The 21,312-nt window shown below is 44.5% G+C and overlaps 1 protein-coding gene across 1 annotated transcript in view; it reads left to right on the top strand.

The window, feature by feature from the left end:
• LOC139310976 (RAS protein activator like-3-like) overlaps window positions 1–21,312 on the top strand; it is an 83,301-nt gene that overhangs the window by 53,356 nt on the left and 8,633 nt on the right. Inside the window, exons 7-14 of the mRNA XM_070935278.1 lie at window positions 580–685; window positions 1,211–1,309; window positions 2,255–2,797; window positions 3,113–3,257; window positions 3,653–3,797; window positions 4,754–4,990; window positions 7,763–7,964; window positions 11,380–11,483. Coding sequence (XP_070791379.1) covers window positions 580–685; window positions 1,211–1,309; window positions 2,255–2,797; window positions 3,113–3,257; window positions 3,653–3,797; window positions 4,754–4,990; window positions 7,763–7,964; window positions 11,380–11,483 — 1,581 coding nt within the window. The remainder of the gene's footprint in view (window positions 1–579; window positions 686–1,210; window positions 1,310–2,254; window positions 2,798–3,112; window positions 3,258–3,652; window positions 3,798–4,753; window positions 4,991–7,762; window positions 7,965–11,379; window positions 11,484–21,312) is intronic.

Below are 21,312 nucleotides of genomic sequence, written 5' to 3'. Positions count from 1 at the left end.
CAGAAAAGCAGGTGCACTGTTAAAAAGATGAACACATGGAGTACAGCAAGTTTATCTGTTACTTCAGCTCTGGCTTGAGCCCAATCAATCATTTTCACAGTTTGCTTCATTTGTGACTTATCATCAGGGCCTTGTTCTGGAATACATTTCCCATTTCCTCATCCCAAATAGACTTCTGGGTTCAAAGTGTGATCTTTGGCCTTTGCTCAAGTATGCCTACACCTCTGCTTCTAAAAATGATCTTGTCAGGTCTACAAGATGAGTCACTGACTCCCTGAATTCTGAAGCAAAGCCTCTTTTCCAAGATATGGTTTGAGAAGGTTGGAGGTTGACTATAGTTGAATCTTTTGAGTCTTTGGACAGGACTCCTCCTCTTCTGGTGTCTCACTCAGTTCTAGTCTAATCCTAGCAGGAAGAGCAGGCCTACAATGGCTTTGGCAGTTAACTGATGATCTGAAAATAATTTCTGAATAGCAACAGGTCCAGGTCCAGATAATGATTGATCTTTGCAAATGCCCTGGAGTTCATGGACACATTCTATTTCTTATTCTGTCCTGGCCTTTCTGTTGCTTCCTACAGGGAGGCCTTGCCTGGCCCAGCTCTCACCCTGGACCTGAGCAATGAAAAAGATGTCTTGATCCGACCACTTCATAGCAGCCTTGTGGGAGAGCAGCACTGCTTTGAGGTATAGAATAATTACATATTATTTCATCACTTGATTCAGTAATGAAATATTTCTACATTCTGCAAGTGCTTCTGGAAATTCACCTACCTTCAGATTGAAACTTAATCTGCTGTTAATACTCCATTCATCCATAAAGTTGTTCTGGCTAAATGAAGAACTTCAGGAAGTTCTTGGCTGCCAGGATCTATAAAAGCCTATAAAAGGCTTAACTTGTACAGTATACCCTTTGTCACAGGGCAGCTGCAGCCCAAAACATCTTGCTGCCTAAGCTGCATAAACATAAGTGTTCTCTGCTCTCTGATAGTCATGGCAAACCAGCTCAGTCTGGTATCTCAAGATAAATATGAACCCCTGCTCTTTTGGCAATCATGAATCATGCGGTCATGAATCATTCAGTAAGCAGTATTTCAGCTGCTTACTGCTCCCTCACTTTGTTAATCCTGACAAAGGGACTGTTACCCCCTGAATGATAAAAGAGACCAGCCTGGCCCAGGGCATGTCTTAACTAGAGTTCTCCTCTCTTAGATCCTGAGGGCTGGGAAACGCTACTGCTTTAACTGTTCATCTGCTGCTGAGAGAACCCATTGGATGGAGAACTTGCGTCAAGCTGTCCAGCCCAGTATGGTAAAGTAGTTTTGACTTGTACTGTTCGTAAAATGAACATACTTTTCCATAGGAAACTCCTTTCACCCACACCACCTTCTTTCTCACTGTATCTTTTCCTTATAAAAATATTCCTTACTTGTCTTCTGCCATGGTTTCTGTTCTTGTCTCAGTCTTTCATCTAAAGCAGAAATTCTAGTCTTTATGACCAAGAAGTCATAAAGAGCTGGCAGTGCTTGTAAGCACTGACAGGCCCCTCCAGCCTCTCCCACTTGTGTGTCTACCCCAGTGATGAGTTGCTACTGATTCACCCCAGATAGGGTGAACTGGTAGCAGCAGCTGCAGGAGGCTCCGCCCACCCGCCCGGATGTCTCTGCACATGCACAAAAGCATCACGCATGTGTGCGCACGCGTCCACAAGCAAACCGGTAGCGAACGAAATTGAAACCCACTACTGATCTACCCACTACTCCCACAATTAAGCAAATCCTTAATTTTTCATCTGCTTGGACCTAATCCTGTTTGTTTCTTGCCTTCTCTTTGTGACTTCACCTTCATATCTAAAAGTTTTGTGTATTACCACATAGTTGTAGCTGGTTGAGCTCAAGGGAGAGTCAAACACATCATCAGTCTCGAGTCCCTTCATGCCCATAAGAGAGTTAAAGTCCATCGCATCTTGAATTCCATTGACTCTGATCTACCACCAATTTATTTTGACCGTTAGTAGTTCAGATTCTTGGAGAGCTTTAGTATTCAATAAGCTTATATATATTCATTTGAACTGCCTGGACTCCTAATTTCTTGCACTTGACAACAGTTGTCTTCAGTACTTATAGAAGAAGTGTGGCTTTCATAGGAATTGCAGTCCAACACATCAATAAAGGTGCCACATTATGCAAGTTGTAGCACGTCTTGTTTTGCATCCAATCCCACCTCTTAATATTGTCTCATGCATCCATTTTCCAGGACAACTGCCAACGGATGGAACATAGGTTAAGTCTTTGGGTATATGAAGCCCGAGACTTGTCTCCCAGGAAGCACTACCACTGTGAAATCCAATTGGATGGGGTCCTGTATGCCCGCACAACAGCCAAGCAAGCCAGCCCCATAGGAACTCTCTTCTGGGGCGAGCACTTTGACCTCAAGACTCTTCCACCAGCTGTGGAACTACAGGTCTGCCTGGTACAGGAAGAAGAAGGGCTGTGGCCAAAGGAAAGCCCCATTGTCAGTATGTCTGTTCCCCTAAAGGAGTTGGCTGCTATGCACCAGCCTTTGGAGAGATGGTACCCACTGGGCAAAGAGAAGCCAAACATGCCCACCCTTCGACTCCGAGGACGATACTGCAATTTCAAAGTGTTGCCCATTGTACAGTACAAAGAATTTGCTGAATATCTCACTTTCCATTATCGGGAGTTATGTGCTTCATTGGAGTCCAGCCTCAGTGCCAGAGACAAGGAAGAGCTGATGAGTGTCCTAGTGCGAGTCTTGCAAAGCACAGGCAAAGCCAAGGTATCATTTATTTTACTAATAGGCAGACTGGTATTAAGATCCTGAGAAACAACCTGATATCTAGATTCATCATGATTATTTTCTTCATGCTGTCATGCTGATTTTTCCCTCATGGGCTGTTTTATTGCTAGATCACCTGGTGAAGTAGGATTATTCTTTTAGCTGCCAAGGTGGCTCTCAGGTCCACAGGAGAAAAACCTGGTATCATTTTACCCTTTCCCTAACATCCTGAGCTTGGATGAAAGTGGGTTTTAAATGTGAACGCAAAACAGAATGGGATTTATTATATTGATTCCCTTCCCATCTTCATTGCAGGATTTTCTCATTGACTTAGGCGTAGCTGAGCTGGACCGTTTTGATGACCGGGAAGCTTTGATCTTTCGTGAAAACACACTAGCCACCAAGGCCATTGATGAATACATGAAGCTGGTGGGAAGCCCATACCTGCTGGCCACATTAAGTAAGTTAACTTAGAAACTCTGCTTTATAATACTAACAAAAATGCACTGAGGGGTAATGCCTATAATCATTACATAGTAATAAGGTGAATTGTGAGTCAACATGGTAAGAGAAATCTATGTCTGATAGTAACTGTCTCCCACTGCTTTGGTTCTGTACAGTTCAAAGGGACCCTGAAAACTAGCTAAATTCATCATTAGCATTGCTAGAATATGACTATCATTATGTCTTTAATAAGCAATGATAGGCTCATCAAAAAGTCTGTCAGTGTTTCTAATTGGAGGCAAGAAACTAAGTTAGAAATACCATTGTGGGTTATGGCCCAGAACAGTGGCTCTGCAAGCATCTATGCCATCCCAGTCACCTAACAGTAACCTATGGGGGAATGTCTCACAGGTGATATTATAACCCAGCCAAACTTTTTGGAGGATTGCTGTGAAGTGGACCCAAGCAAATGCCCTCCCCGTGACCTGGCTGACAATCGTAACCATCTGCAGCAACTCTGCGAAGAAGTCTTCCTAAGGATTGCTATGTCCAGCAAGTGCGTACTTGAGTATCAACCAGGGTGGCCAGGGAGTTTTCTCTCTTGCCATCACTGAGGGGAAGCCAGATCTGCTTTGTAGAGGAATTTCTAGATTGCTGATTTCCCAAATGGCTGAACCAAAAGGGCCTGATCTAGGACCTGTCAGCATTCCAGAAAACTCCAACTCCAATTAAAGACTCAGAAGCAAGCATTTTCTCAAAGTACCATTTATTGAAGTAGGTATACTGGCACATCTGGGAAAACCCAAATCTGAGAGTTCCGGGTTTTCCCTCAGTAAATCAAAACCGCCAAAACCATCCCCTCACTCATCAGTCGATCACATGCCCCAAACAGCATCCGTCCCATCTCGAGACATCACACCAACCACTCCTTCTCCAGATGCAGGATTATCCTGACCTTGACCAAAAGGAAGAATGCTATTTTGTCTAAATACATTCTCTCTACTAAATCCCCCCTCCTACTTTCCCACACAGGAGAAAGTGGCAGCGTGGAAGCTTCTAGGGCTAATATGGCTTCCAAAGCTGACAGGACCTTTGGTGGCTCATCTAGCACACAGCCTATAGGCCCAAATGAATAGAAAAATGGCTGTTCTGCTAGAATAGGTTTAGCATATAAAGTTAAGTATAATGAGTATACATTTGCAATTTACCCTTATCTTAATGTAAGCAGCTCACCTTCACGTGAGAGTATACGAAAATGACTTTGCAGTAATAAGTTGAATTGGCTACAAGTGAGATCCTCAGATGTTTTTGAGCAAAGTCCCTGGGCTGGCTATAGGCAAATTGTTGTGGTTGATCACTCCATCCAGACCCAAGTATACTCTGAAACAAAGTTCAATATATCCAGGCAAGGTTGTTTAGCCAGAAGACATGGCTGTAACAACTGTCTGGATCAGTGGTCATCAGTATGCCTTTAGGCTTTCTTTCAGCCTGTCATCTCCTTTCTCTCTGCAGCTCCTTTCCAGCTGAGCTTAGTGAGATCTTCACAGCCTGGCAGGAGGAATGCCAGTTGCGGGGCAAGGTGGACATTGGCCAGCGGCTTGTCTCTGCTTCTCTATTCTTACGCTTCCTTTGTCCAGCCATTATGTCCCCCAGCCTTTTTGGCCTTACCCAGAAATACCCCGATGACACCACCTCCCGCACCCTCACCCTGGTGGCCAAGGTTATTCAGAACCTGGCAAATTTCACCACGTAAGTAACCACGTCCCTGGTTCAGAATTCTAGAAACGTGACCTCAGGTACAAACTACAGCATCAAAAAAAGATTGGACAGCCATTTGTCCAGGATAGGAAAAATGTCTTCTGCCCTGGGCATGGGATTGGACTAAAAGATCTTCGAGTCCCTTCCAGCTTTTTGATTCTATGATTCTAGCATTGATCATCAGAGCAATGACATTATGTGCTTCTGTGAGCACATGCAGAAGGTGCAGAAGACAGAACAGATTTTGAAAAGGCAGCTGGAGGCAACAGACTTTCCAATTATGGAACTATGCAAAAGCAAAATATACAATTATTGTTTAACTTAATGCATAACATAACAAAGTATTTTTTTTAAAAAAACCTAATAACTAATATCAGTCCAAGATGTCACAAAAAAAAAAAAAACACTTTTAAGAGCTGAGGTGGCGCAGTGGTTAGAGTGCAGTACTGCAGGCTACTTCAGCTGATTGCTGAAGTTCAGCAGTTCAGCAATTCAAATCTCACCAGGCTCAAGGTTGACTCAGCCTTCCATCCTTCTGAGGTGGGTAAAATGAGGACCCAGATTGTTGGGGGCAATATGCTCACTCTGTAAACCGCTTAGAGACGGCTGTAAAAGCACTATGAAGCGGTATATAAGTCTAAGTGCTATTGCTATATTGCTATAGTGGGGATGTAGGGAAAATAATTACAAGAATTATACTCCTCTATTTTTTTTTCTCCTTTCAATGAATTGGCAATCAGGATTTTGAGGTCTCCGACATGTTAATAATGATATAATGTACAGTAATCTAAATCTGATTACCTGAATATTTGCACAACTACACAACTGTATGCTAAAGTGTACCTAGCTCCATATGACTGAGTTGGAATTGCAGTCATAATGATATTTTTTCTTCCAGGTGATTCAAATAGATAGCCATTATTGGTCTCCATTGTCCATGAGTTTCACTGCTGTCTTTTAAATCTATACAGTCGTACAGCACCTGTTACATCTACAATTGTAGGGTAGAAAACAGACCTATTACATTTGTGCCTTGCTTTGGGTGTTTCCCATCAACCTCTGGTTGGCACAGGACAACATTAAGGATGTGCTGAATAGCTGGGATATTTGTTTAATCTAGCTGTGTTCTTCTTAGGCTTATAGTGGCCTTATGGGGAACTAGGTCGGGGAGAGGGGTTCAAATGTTTTCAGTCACAGAAACTTTTTTTAAAAAAAAAAATCCTAGAACTCCTCATCCAGAAAATAGTGCCTGTGGTTTGTGTGTATTTGTGTGTGAGAGAGAGAGTGAGAACGAGTCCTGTGTTTCCAATGGAAGGGAAGGGAAGGGGAGGGGAGGGGAGGGGAGGGGAGGGGAGGGGAGGGGACGGTACAGAACAGAACAGAACAGAACAGAACAGAACAGAACAGAGTTGGAATGAATCTTGTAAGTCATCTAGTTCAATCCCCTGCTCAAGCAGGAGACCCTATACCATTTCTGACAACTGGCAGTCCAGTCCTAGAGAGGCTCTGGAGGCTGGGGACAGCAAAAAATATCACTTCCTGTCCCATCAGGTGTTAGGAAATGGGCTGTTTTGAGGCCTCCAGAGGGCCTCCGAGGGGGTGGGAAAGGCTGTTTTTGCCCTCCCCAGATGCATACAGAGGATCTGGAGCCAGGTGAGAAAGAAAAACGGTCCTACCGGGCCATTGCGTGCCAGGAGCGGGCGGGGGAAGGGGGGATTGTGCACGGATGTGCAGGGCTGGGCGCAGAGAATTATGGATGCACGAACCTCCCCCACTCCACCCCTCCTGGCACGCAATGGCAAAAAGGTTAGCTGTCACTGATCTAGAGTGTTGACTATTCCTGCCAGCTTAGTATCATCCACAAATTTGGTAAATTCCCCTTCTAGGTATTGATGTTAGGCTGATTGGTCTGTAGTTTCTTGGGTCTGGTTTCTCCCCCCCCCCCCTTTTTTTTTTTTTTTTGAAGATGAGAACCACATCAGCTCTTTTCCAGTCCTCTGATAGTTCCCCAGTGCTACAGGATATTTGAAAGATATGGTACAGTGGTTCTGAGATGACATCTGCCAGCTCCTTCAGAACTCTGGGATGTAATCCATCAGGTCCTGGTGATTTATATTCATTATGATCAGACAGATGTTCTATGGATGCCCTGGCTGCGTTTGAATGGAATTCCCCACCCCACCTCCATGGAACCCGAATTCTGCAAAATACAGCTTCAAAAACCCTGAACTGGGTTATTGTTTAAACTTACTTTGCTGATTAAGTACACAGAGATAAGTTGTTTAGACAATGACTCTATGGCAGGGCTGGGAACCAAACTCAGCCCAGTTCCAAGACCATCATAATGCCTTGGAAAATGACAGAAAATCTAGATGCCTATGAGCCTTTCTGTATTTAAGGCTGGCTCTGGGCTCTCAAACCTAAGTATATAGGATATTTTCCATTGGCATCTATGCTGTAAGGAACTATCTGCTCAATAAAAGACAGGAATCAAGCTGAAAGAGCAGGGAATATCTCATGGTGCAATTATTGGACCAGAAGGCAAGAGCTGAGCAGCTTTATATTAGCCAGTTGCACTGCATTGGCAGCCTGAGGGACAGAGGAATCCACTGACTTCCCCAATTCATAAGATTAAATGGATTGTCTCAGGAGGAATTATAAATCCTCCATCTGGGCAACAGTACCAGTGGCAAAAGGGATGGATCTACAGGGTTCAGACATTCTTCTCTCCATTACAGTGATATGGTATTTCATTTCCCATAGGTTTGGGGAAAAGGAGGCCTATATGAGTTTCATGAATGAGTTTCTTGAGCACAACTGGCATACCATGAAATCATTTCTCAGCAGCGTTTCAAGCCCTGGTAGTACCATAGCATTGAGTGCCTATAATGACTCAATTGACCTGGCCCTGGAATTGTCCATCCTTCACTCCTTGCTCTGCAGCATCTTCTCCACTCTGGAACAGGTATCAGCTACTCTTGGGGGGGGGGGGGGTAGGAGTGGATGGGTGGGTGGGAGGGAATTTTTATTATAAACAAACCTGCCCTCTAGTGGCAAAAGGCCACACAAGCTTTTTTGCATCACATCCACAATGGTTGGACCTGTTCATATGTGGAAACAACACAGAAACAGGTACTTTTGTGGACTTTTTACTTGAAATTGAAAAAATGAAACTTTGATTTTAAGTTTTGATGATTTTTGTTATTATAGAAATTGTTTAAAATATTGTGAAATGCAAAGCAAAGGGTTGAGGTTGCAATTTATTTGTATTTTACTGCATTGAGAAAAGTCAGAAATCACTAGCAATTTTTCTCTTTCTTTGCATTTCTCTTTTTTTCACAGCTCTCTAACTTTTGGTTTTTTTCTGTATTTTTTATCTCATAGTGAAAGTTAATAAAATCTATAAAATAAAAAGACAGAAACAGATGTTAAAGTTTAGGGCTCAAGCCACCAACTATTGTCTCAAATCAAAGTCTTCTGGGATTGGTCTGAGCCCTTGTTGTCTGCATGTTGCACACCAAGAACTTTACTCCATACACTAATTGCAATTGCAAATGAGATCAAAGGAAGGGAAAACAGAAGGCCCAACAGTATATTGGGAATACACCAGGTCAGCATCACGTTACAGGCAGGGCCGGATTTTCCTATAGGCTAACTAGGCTTCAGCCTAGGGCCTCAAGATCAAGAGGGGCCTACACAGTGGTGGGATTCTGCCAGTTCTTAAATTGCTGGCTCGCCCCGCCCCTTGCCAATAAATAGCAGGGGCGGGGCGGGGCGAGCCAGTAATTTAACAAACGGTTCGGTGTTTTTTTAATTTATTGGCCTCGCAGCAGTGGTGGGTTGCTGCTGGCTGGCCATGCCCCCGAACCGGTCCCACTCGCTCACCCCAGCCGCCCGACGCTTGCTCGCCCCGCCCCCTCCACCCAGTCACTCTTCACTGATCCTGTGTGGGTCCTCGCTTGCAGCTTGCCTGCCTGAAGTACTGTGCCTGCCAGGTAAGCCTGTGAGTCGCGGCCTACCTAGCTGCCCCTGGCCCCCCTCTGCCCCCACCATCCCAACCTGCCTCCCCTACTCCCTTCCCCGCAGCCCTGCCATGGTTCCCTGCCTTCCATGTGGCCTTCCCAGTGTCCCCGAGACCAGCTTGCGAAGGCAGGGAAGCGGGCTTGGCTCCCGGGACCACCGGGAAGGCAGGCAAGCATGGCAGGGCCACCCGGCTGTGGGGAAGAGAGCTAGCAGCTTCCTTCCTTCCCCGAAGCTCTGCCATGCTTGCCTGCCTTCCAGGCTGCCTTCCAGGCGTCCCCAGCTTGCCATCCACCCCCACCCTGCTTCCCTTTTAGCTTTCTTTAACGCGCCCCGCTTCTCTCCCCAAACCTTGGGAGGCGGCGTCCTCCATGCCGCAAAGCCCTCCAAGCAGCTGCAGGAGGGGAAAAGAAAAAAAAAACCCTTGGCTTCTGAAGCCTTCGAAGGTGTGTGTGTGTGTGTGTGTGTGTGTGTGTGTTTTTGACTGCACTGAAGTGAGCCACGTGAAGGGAGCCCGCTGGGTAACAATGCCGGCTGTGATCGCTGCTGCCTCCACCTCTGCCTCTCTCTGCCAACAGAAGTCAGAGAGGAAAAAGGAGCGTTTCTCCGCATTTCATCCCAAGTCAGCCGCCCTCACTGGAAACACGGAGAAGCGCTCAGCAAAGCAACTGCTTTTTCCCCTCCGACTTCTATGGAGGCAGAGAGAAGGAAGAGGCAGAGGTGGCAGGATCGCATGGCTCACTTCAGCGCTGCCAAACACACACACCCCTTCAAAGCCTTTTCTTTTCTTCCCCCCCCCCTCCTGCAGCCACCTCGAGGGCTTTGGGGAGGGAAGCGGGACACGTTAAAGGCTGGCTGAGGAACTCTGGGAGTTGAAGTCCACAAGACTAAAAGCTGCAAAGGTTGGTGACCGCTGCCCTAGACCATTTTAGGAGCAAAGTGGTGGGTTTTGCTGGCATTTCAGGAGGAAGGGGAGGGAGGGAGGGAGGGAGGGAGAGAAAGAGCTTATAGAATTTATATGAATTTATAGAAGAATTCTGTGTGAAAAAGTTTAGAGAGAAATTCTTCTAATCTAGTATTTCGTTTTAAATGTATACTTGGATTGAATCAGTTCTTAAATAAAATAACTATTAACATAAAATTTAATATGATATACAATTTGATATTTTCTTTTTTGTGATCTGGATTTTGTTTGAATAAAGTTCCACTTTTGGTTTAGTTTAAGACTTAAAATTCATAATAATTCATACTTAAACTTTAAATGCGAATTATTATGAAATAAATTTATCTGAATTTAATTTGGTTTAATCTTCAATGTATTGAATATATTTAATTTAATTTGATAGAAAATATGATAATTTTTATTGCGTATTTTATTTTTGTTGTCAAAGATTTTCATTATTTGAATTTTGTTTCTTTGTAAATGTTGTGTGTTATGTTTGATTAGTTATTGTTACAAGTACTATATATGATGCTGAGAATAAATGTCCAAATAAGTGTTCTCGACTTTTTTTTATTTATTATCCATGCCACATTTTTTATAAAGGTTAGTACCAATCACAACATGTTTCATTTAACATATTGATATATATCACAGTAATGATGTATTTTATTATCTCTCATGTAATTTACAAACTTAAAAATGGGAGGTGAAAGGGCCTCATAAGTGGAATAGCCTAGGGCCTCTTTTCATCTAAATCCAGCCCTGGTTACAGGGGATTCATACAACAGCCCTGGGACCTAAACTAACCTTTTCCAGCCAGCCAGCCATGTCACGCAAACTGAGAATAAACTGAAAATGAGCCCCTACAAGAAGTCTTCTCCGTAGCCTTGGGACTGTTCTAGGAATTCCATTTCTCTCCTACCTGAATATGGTTCTTGAAGAATGGAAAATGGGTAGATGTGGATAACTCTCCTCAATTGCCCTCTTCAGTGATGCTGACTCTGTTAGGCCCTCTAAGATTTTTTTCAAATATTTTTTTTAAATGAATAATTGACAGTCTTCCAGCCACTTTATAGCAGCTGGTAGACTGCCAAATATGGTTCTTCTTCATCTAAGTAGGAAATGGATCCATTTGCTGTTGAAATCAACTGTGAGAAGAGGGGCTCTGCAATAAGATTTGCAAGGGAGAGAGGGAGAGAAGCCATTCTGCAGGCAAATTGTCCAAGACATGACATATTTTTTAAACTATGCTCAAGTTTGTATGTGTGAATTTAAATATACAGTATAAGAAATAGATGTAAATGTATAAATGCAACGGATAGAAAATAGATCAGACTTTAGCCAGACTGAAAGCAATTTCTACCATCAGTCTGGCCAAGTTCTTTATGTAGACCCTTTCTGCTCTTCTACTTACAAGCAAACCCAGGAGAAACTGCAGCCCCTGCCAGCAATCCTCCAGGCTATCCAAGAGGGAACCCCTGTGCCTGTCTCCATTCTTCTTGGGCCTCACATGGAGGAAAGGTAATGAATGGCAGCGTCAATCGTGATGTGTGGTCCTTGGGGGTTGACAAGGAATGTTTTATTGCCTCTTTTTATCCCTTTGAGGAAGGGGTGCACTTTAGCCTACTTAAACTGCTTACTTTTTGGTACTATGGTTATGGCCACCTTGTAGCACTAATGGAGGATAGATCTCACTTATCACTTATTCTGAACTGTTCCCCTGTGCACTCCTCTGTGCTTGTTAGCCCAACCTTTCAAACACCCTCACACACATACACACACACACATACACACACACACACAAAATTCACTAGAGTTGTATTCGAAGGTAGCCTGTTTTTTTTTAAATCAGAAATGTTGTGTAGCCATGTAGTATCTGTGACATGTTTGGCAATTTGAAAGAAGGCAAATTCACTGCTCAAAGTACTTGTCTAACATCTGTCAGACCTGCCCCAGTCTGATCTCCTAGGGAAGTAAAACTTTTGACTCCATTTGGTTGACATGAAAAGACACTATTATTAAGAGATGCTGATTGTAGTAGAGTCAAGTGGAATCTGAAGTTCCCACGCACCAATATAGAACTAATTCTTTGCTCCTCCCTAGCTCTCCCCCCATGGTCCATCCATGTATAACCAATCTAGCACTGCCAAGATGTTTTGGGAAACACTGAGGTGTTTGGGGTGTCTGAAATTCCACCCTCAGGGTAAACAGCCTTAAAAATGCCAGCACGAACCAGATTCCAAAATGCTCTGTTCTTCCTCAACTGTCAATTCTCCCTCCCAATTTCCCATCATAAAGGTATACAGCTTTTTTGCCCATTTGTTCCCACCTCCCTTCCTCGATTGATGGCAGAATGCCAACAAGGCACCAAGCTGAAGTGATGGATCTGACATGCTCCCCCCCCTTGACAAGTACATTAGTCCTGTAAAACAAACAAAAAGACACAACAGATAGATAGAGAAACAAGGTAGGTGTACGGTTAGATAAGTGAGCTCTTTTGGTTTATTAGGATATTGATTATGGAAGCATTTGAGGAGTTTGACTGCTTTAACTTGTTTAACCCATTCAGTTTCAGAGGGAGGAAAATCTTTCCACATAACTAAATACTGGAGTTTTCCTCGGTATTTATGAAAATCTAAAATGTCCTTAATTTCAAAATGTTGTTCCACCTCAATCATGAGTGGCTCAGGTGGCAGAGGCGGCGTCGGGCACAGAGGGAACAGATTTTTCAATTTTAATACACTACAATGAAAAATTGGGTGAATGTGCCTAAGGGATTTGAGCAGTTCAAGTTCAACTGTGACTGGATTGATGATCTTTTTGATGGGGAATGTTCTGAAGGCAGACTACGTATCGCTAGCCCTAAGTTTAAACCCGAACGATGAACGAGCCGAGTGAGCGGGGAGCATCTCCCAGTGAACACCGGTACTAGTCTGTCATATGGTGGGGATGGCGCTCGCACACCAACAAGAGTGGCTGCTCGACCCAGTAGGGAAAGAGGAGTGGATCACGGGTCCGATGGCCAGCGACCCCAGGGTGTGGGGGGGGGGGTTAGGCCACCGCAGCCCCGCCAATTGGACCCGTTACCACCATGGGGCCCCGGGGTATGGACCCTGCAAAACCTTTGGGGCTTACCCCCAGTGCAGGCTACGTTTGATGGAACATCAGAAAAGGTGGCATTATTCCTTAGCCAAGTAATCAGCCATATGGACCTGTATGGCAGGTTATATCCCTCACAATGGTCCATGGTGGTTGCTGTGACAGCAGTGCTCACAGGCGAGGTTGCAGACTGGGTCGCTGACCTACACAGTGAGCATGCCCATGAATTGACAGACCTCGGATTATTCCTGGAGGCGTTAAGAGCCCGGTTCGAAGATGAGACCTGAACCCAAGTGATCAAGGGGGAACTAGTAGGCCTGAGACAGCGTGGCCGCCCAGCTAAGGATTATGTCAAGGAATTCCGCAACCTGGCCGGGAAACTGCGGTCATGGCCGGAACGCCTCCTTATACATCAGTTTCAATCAGGACTAGATAGAGAAATATGGCAGGCTTGTGTGTATCGGGGTTTAGGACCCCGCCTGTCGGAATGGTACAAGGCAGCCGCTGCTTTGGATGTAGGTCTACGGGAATTCAGACCCCGGGGTGTGAGCCAAATCCAACAGAGGCGGGGTCCCGTCAGGTGGTCTAATGAAATGCAGAGCGCTTATATCATCTACTGGAACCCAAGAAGCTTCTGTGTCGGGATACCCTGTCCACCTAACCAGATATTGTAATTGGCCTCTACGATATCTAGAATCAATAATATCCCTGATTTCATAATATGATCCCACTACTGGCCCTGGGGTTGCTTGTGGAGCATGAGGTTTGCTAACTGGTTTTAGTAAACTCGAATGGAATACCGGATGGATTTTTCCGAGCAAGGGTGGTAATTTTAACTGGTCCCAGTTTTTTGGAAGTTTGCCTGGACTGCAGGTATTTTGTGGCAAGGTAGATCTGGTTCCCTATTTTAAAGTCTTTGGCCTTTGGGTTAGGGTTAGGCATATTTTTTATGAGTTTCTCATGCCTCTTCCAATGGTTTTCTGAGCACTGGCCAGGAATTCTTCAGCTGGGCAGCCCAGTCCTTTAACAAAGTAATGCGGTGTGTGTGTGTGTGTGTGTGTGTGTGTGTGTGTGTGTGTGTGTGTGTGTGTGACCGGGGCAGCTCAGGCATTGGCACAAAGTCCTGTCCCATAGCCACCTTGAATGGGGTAAACCTGGTGCTGCTATATACAGAATTATTATAGGTCACTTCAGAGAATGGGATGAAGTCTGTCTGATTGTCCTGCTAGTAATTTATATAACAACTCAGGTATTATTCTAGAACCCAATTTGTACATTCATACCCTCCATTCATTGCCAGATGATGACTGGAACTAAGTCCTTGGGATGGCCCAAGAAGTTTTAAAAACTCTTGCCAGAATTTGGAAGTTAATTGCACTCCGCAGTCACAAATTATTTGTTGAAGAGCGCCGTGCAGCCTATTGATGTGGTGAATGAAGAAGTTAGCTAAGGTGTGGGCGGAAGGAATTTTTTGGCAGGGCACAAATTGCACTTGTTTAGAGAACAAATCGGTGTTCTCTAAGGAAAACCCTAACCCTAACCCAGATTACAGTATTTCTCTAGCTTTCTGGTAGTTCTATTTTGAAAACTATAGAAATTTCCTTCCAGGGCTATTAGGCTCTGCCACTTACTGGAGGAGTTCTGGTGTTTGCTCCTGCCATAGTATAGCTGAATTGCAAAGTGGGCAGCTGGCCACATAACTTTGAATGTCTTTTTAAAGGGACAGCCACCAAAACTGGCGCTTAATTAAGTGTAACATTTTTACAAAGCCAAAATGTCCTGCAGTTTTTAAGTCATGGCTCTTCTCCAGGATTAGTCATCTTTGGCTTTCAGGAACGTACAGCTTGGCCCAGTGGTGGGCTGCAAATTTTTTAACAACTGATTCTCTGCCCTAATGACTGGCTGGGTGATTGTGGTCAACTCGATGTCACTTATGCTGAGGGGTGCTTCGCCTCACCCGCCCTCTCATGACCATAGGGATTCTTCAATAGTCGTAAGTGTGAAAAATGGTCATAAGTCACTTTTTTCAGTGCCTTTGTAACTTTGAATGGTCACTACATGAACTGTTGTAAATCAAGGATTACCTGTACAAAAATATAAAAAGCTTATTTGCTTGCAAAAAGCTGCCCTAAATACCAGTCATTAGACTAGAAATGGGGGAATACACACTGAAGATCAATGAGTCATGGCTGTCATGGAAACCTAAACCATTCTGTCTGAATACATTCCTTTTTCTCAGCAATACCTGCAACCCGGAGTTATAAATCAGACAGGTTGCCAGAGCACATTGAGGAATTAAAATAGTTAAAATACAAGGATAACTATCAGCACTACTCTTGCTCATAAAGTGAAACCCTTTAGCAGAGAGGTCATTTAAGCTCTCCAGAAAGTGGGTGGGCATATTTGGGCTACAAATGCCAAGCTAAAGAGACAAATTACAAATTAACCTCTTGAGTGAAGGCTAATCCCATTCTGCCTTTGTTCAGACCTTGCTGCAGGAAATTTTTGCCTATGAATATAACTATCTCTTTATCTCTTAAGTGCTGACATCTTCGGTGGGCTATTAAGGAACATGGGGGCTGCTTTCTCCCTCTAAGAAAATATGTTTCTCCATTTCTCATTCAGGGAAATATATTCTTCATTTTTAATATTTCTCAAAATATTTCATTCTTCTAGGAGAGGGGTGGGTGCTAACTTTCTACAACTGGTTCCATGTTACTATGTCATATTATCATGAGAGAAAACTAAAACAAATTGGAAGGAGGATCCACTTATTATCATTGAGCAATCATGTGCCTTGCCCACTCCAAAGCAATGCAAGAAACTCCTGCCCCAAAGGTGCTTTTTCAAGAGGCAACTTGTCAGAGTTTCTTGCAAAAAACAAATGCAGAAGAACACACAGATAGCCGAATCATTAACTTCTTTATATTCATAATAACACATAAAGTATATTTACAATACCAACAGTGGTTCTTCAGCTCAGATCAGCAGACATGTTTACACACAGAGTACAGCAGAGCAACTAATTTCACTTTAGCTCTGCACAGTCTCAGAAGCTGCAGACTAAGACACATCCTGGCTCTAGTCTGTCTCAACTCCCAATTGGCTGACTTTGTTACTATGTCCTATTCCAGTTGATGAATATACTCTGACACAACTGGACTTTCTGGAAACCAGGAAAGTCCAGTTGCCTCTTGAAAAAAGCACCTTTGGAACAACCATGACCTGGATGACTGAAGAATCCCCATAGACAAGAGACTGCTGTGCTCCGTGAACTGACAAAGCACCCAGGAGAAGCAATCCTCAGATCCATTTACACCACTTAAAGATACCATCTGGTCTCACTCACTATTAAGTATTGAATGACAATTCAAACGGACCAAAGCAAGCAAATAGAGCGGGAGATTTAGAAGCATTTCAGTGGCTGAAGCCACGGACAGCTCCTTTTAAAAGAGGCTGCCGCGGCTAGGCAATCCATTGCTGTACTGGACTGAATAATTCATGTAACTGCAGCGTGTGTCCTGTGTCCTGGTGACGAAGGTGGGATCTCAGAAGGACAACCGGACACCAGGTTACTAAACCTCCACGTGGTAATCAGTGGCCATCGAACTCAACAGCCAAGCAAGATGTCTTCGATCATTCCACCCGAACCATTCAACCCATCTGGAGAAGACTGGAAATCATACATAGAAAGATTCCACATGTTCCTGGAACCAAATGATCTGCTAAGCCTATCGGAACAAAGAAAGAGGGCACTCTTCCTCACACACTCCGGAGCCGCCGTTTTCAAAATGGCAAAAGCCTTAGCCTCACCGGCAGAATTGAGAACAATGACCTGGCCAACACTACAAGGCATCCTGAAAGCGCACTACGCACCCCAAGCCTCACCCCTGGTAAGACGGCACGAATTCTACCAGAGGGACCAGAGGGAAGGAGAATCGATAAGTGAATTTGTAGCAACACTGCACAAAATAGCCACCGCTTGCGAGTTCTCAAATCTGGATGAGGCCATGAGAGACTGTTTGGTTTTGGGGCTGAGGGACCACACTTTACAAAGCCGATTACTCACAAAGCCCAGAATAACGTTTCAAGAGGCTATGGAAGAGGTAACGGTGACCAAGGCGTCCCAGAAATCCACAGCCACAATAAAGAAAATGAATAAGGGGCCACAAGGGAAGGAAGAATCATCAATTCACTACGAGGATGTGGAAACCAAATCGGAAGAAGAAGAGGGGGACAAAGTACATCACCTCTGTTCGGAATGGAAGGGAAGACCCCAGGACAAAGGGAAGAAAGAATTCTAGTGTGCAGGATGCGAGGGAAACCACCCAAGGATGGAGTGCAGGTTCCGAGACGCTATCTGCCAGTGGTGCGACCAGAAGAGACACATCGCAAGAGCCTGCAGGGCATCCCAACCAGCATTCCATAGAAACAGGCAAATGAGCCCACCACCACCAAGAACCAGACAATTCCAAACAAACAGGAAGCAACAGTTTGGAAGAAGCTGTAGAAATGAGGACAACGGGTCAGATAGGGGTGGAACCCATCATACAATTATCATGGGCCATGCGAGCATGGGAAGAACAAAGAAGATGGCGGTGACCGTTTACATCGAGGGGAGACCATGCAAAATGGAGGTGGACTCAGGGTCATGCCTATCCATGGTCTTCCGGACGACCATCAAGCAGATAATCCCCAGCCTCACAACCAGCGCACTCAAGCAGCAAAGATTCACTCTGAAAGACTATCAAGGGAACCGGATTCCGGTATTAGGCATTGGAAAGTTCAATGTAAAATTCAAGGACTTTCAGGGGAAACTGCCCCTCACCATAGTGGACGGGGACAGACCTAGCCTATTGGGTCTGGAGTGGTTCGAACCTTTGGGGCTGGCAGTAACTGGAATCAATCAAGTTGAAGACGACGGCTGGGAAGAGGAACTGATGAGGGACTTCGCAGACGTTTTTGACAGCAAATTGGGCAAGTACATGGGGTTCCCAATATAATTTAACCTAGATCCCCAAGTTGCCCCTGTCAGAATTAAACCTAGGAGGGTTCCTTTTGCTCTACGGCCCAAAATAGATGAGCAACTGGATAAACTCGTTGCCCAAGGGGTATTGGAGCCGACAGACCATGCTATGTGGGAGACACTGATAGTAACCCCCACGAAGCCAGATGGGTCAGTGCGCCTCTGTGGGGACTATTAAGAGCACCCTGAATAAAGCGTTACAACAGAGCGCCTACCCAGTACCCGTCGTGCAACACCTTTTACACTCCCTGGGGCAAGGGAAGATATTTGCGAAGCTCGATCTGACCCAGGCATACCAACAGCTACCTGTAGATGATGCCACAGGTGAAGCGCAAACAATAGTCATGCACAGGGGAGCATTCAAGTGCAAACGTCTGCAGTTTGGGGTAAGCGTAGTCCTGGGACTATTCCAAAGTCTTATGGAACGCCTGTTACAGGGAATAGAAGGAGTCGTTCCCTATTTTGAAGATTGTTGATTTCAGCCATAAATCAGAAACAACTGCAACAACGTTTAAGGGCAGTGCTGACCAGATTCCAAGAGGTGGGGTTAAAGGTAAAAAGGGACAAGTGCCAGCTAGCCAAAAAACAAGTGGAATTCCTGGGATACCTAATCGATGGTTCAGGAATACACCCCACCCTGGGCAAGCTAAAGGCGATCAGAGAGGCACCAATCCCCACAAATAAAACAGAGCTGCAGGCATTTCTGGGGTTATTGAACTTTTACAATATTTTCCTGCCACAGAAAGCCACAATTGCTGAGCCACTACACCGGTTACTGGATAGGAGAATGGAATGGATGTGGGGGAAGAAGGAGAAGCATGCGTTTGAACAGATAAAAAGACTATTAACCTTGGACAGCATATTAGTGCAGTACAGTGGAACGTTACCATTAAGACTGACATGCGATGCATCCCCATTTGGCATCGGAGCCATATTAAGCCACTGCATGCCGAACGGCAGAGAAGCCCCCATCGCCTTCTACTCACGAACACTATCCAAACCAGAAAGAAACTACAGCCAATTGGATAAAGAAGCATTGGCCACCGTGGCTGGCATCAAAAGATTCCATGAGTACTTATATGGAAGAAGATTTGAGCTAATAATGGACCACAAGCTGCTCCTAGGAATCATTGCGGGAGACAGACCTAGGCTCCCCATCCTATCACCAAGAATGTTGAGGTGGACGGAATTCCTCACAGCCTACGACTACCAACTAAAATACAGACCAGGAAAAACCATCGACCACACTGACACACTCAGCAGATGCCCATTACTGGATCCAGTGGAAGACCCAGCACCAGCCACAACTACCTTGCTAATAAAAACCATGGAGAACACTCAAATCTTGGCTACAGACATCGCGAGAGCAACAGCAAGACAGGGGACTTTGGCGCAGGTTTTGAATTGGGTTTGGAAAGGATGGCCTGAGACGGGCATAGACACTGAATTCCAACCATTCAAAACAAGACAAACGGAACTATCAGGATTGAAGGGGATGTTTGTTGTGGGGGATAGAGTAATAATTCCGAAATCGTTAAGGAATAACATATTAGATTTGTTAAACGAGAGACACCCGGGGATAATGAAAATGAAGGCGGTGGCAAGAAGCTACGTATGGTGGCCAGGGATGGACAAAGAAATAGAGACATGGGTAACGACTTGCACACCTTGCCAGGAGTCTCGCCCAGCACCACACACAGCACCCATACACAACTGGGAGAATCCCGGGGCCTCTTGGTCCTGCATACACATAGATTTTGCAGGGCCGTGCCAGGGAAACACATTTCTTTCTTTCTTTTTTTTTTAATTTTATTAACATAAACAAATGTAAAACACAAATACATGTAAACACTTATACATTAACAAAGAGTCAATCGACTAACTTCTAGAAAACCTTCGCATCGGTGATTAATGTCCATTTAACCAATTTTCCTTAATCATACTATTTACAAATTTACTTGCTTATACCTTAATATATTCATTGAAGTTCAGCAGTATCTTTCTATAAACATATTAACCATTTATTTATACAATCCTACGGCTCATCTCATGTATCTATTTCTACAATTCTTGAGTTATGTTCTCCTAATGTCCTATGTTGTTGGCCCTATCCTTCTTTCTAACCATGTGTACCATTTTTGCCAAAGTAAATAAAAGTCAGTGTTCTCTTTATCTTGGAGCTCTTTTGTGAGCCTATCCATCTCTGCGCATTCATTTATTTTTGTTATTATTTTTTCTTCTGTTGGTATTATCTCGGATTTCCAATTCTGAGCGTACACTATACGTGCCGCTGTCAATATGTGGATGGTAAGATATTTTATCTCCTTGGTACACTGTGGTGTAGTCATTCCAAATAGAAAGAATTCTGGTTTCATTTCTACACTTTGCCTCGTTGTTTGGGAAACACATTTCTGATCATCGTTGATGCCTACTCTAAATGGTTAGAGGTAAATTTAATGCCATCAACGATGACAGAAGCAGTCATCCGAGTCCTCCGGAGACTGTTAGCAACACATGGTTTACCCGATCTGGTAGTCTCCGATAACGGGCCCCAGTTCACAGCTAATCAATTCGAAATATCTCTAGCCAGCCAAGGGATCCGGCACGTACTATCCACGCCAGGAAAACGGTCCACTAATGGATTGGCTGAAAGGATGGTGAGGACGAAAAAAGAAACCTTAGCAAGACTGGGCCCAGGGGACATACAGGCGAAAATAGATAAACTACTGAGCATACAGCACATCACACCCAGTGCCAACACACATAGAAGTCCCGCTGAACTGTTAATGGGAAGGAAACTAAGGTCTACTTTAGACAGACTACACCACATTACAGCACAGAGAATTCCACCAGCAAGACTAGACAGTTCCAAGTGGGGGATAAAGTGTACGCAAAGAATTTTAGTGGAAACCCCTTATGGGTCCCAGCAGAAATAATTCAAGTCACAGGCCCTCTATCCTACAGGATAGAGATGGAGGACGGCTGGAGTTGGAAAAGACACATAGATCAGCTCAGTGGCCGATTAGTCAGAAGAGAACACAGATCACAAGAGGGAACCCAGGGGCGAGAAAAGGAAATTCACACAGAAACAGACCAGGCCGTACATTAAACACCACCAACGAACAACAGGGACAACACTCAAACCCGACTAGAGACAACGAACACTTATCTGGGGTCCAGGAGGGAGTTCTCGATAGCAGCAACAGTCCACCATTCCAGCTGGGG

Source organism: Pituophis catenifer, unplaced genomic scaffold (assembly GCF_029215685.1).
Source record: "Pituophis catenifer annectens isolate HBS135680 unplaced genomic scaffold, rPitCat1.0.hap2 SCAF_2, whole genome shotgun sequence".
Classification (NCBI taxonomy): domain Eukaryota; kingdom Metazoa; phylum Chordata; class Lepidosauria; order Squamata; family Colubridae; genus Pituophis; species Pituophis catenifer.
Note: the sequence above shows the minus strand (reverse complement) of the source record. Positions and strands in the feature narration are given on the sequence as shown.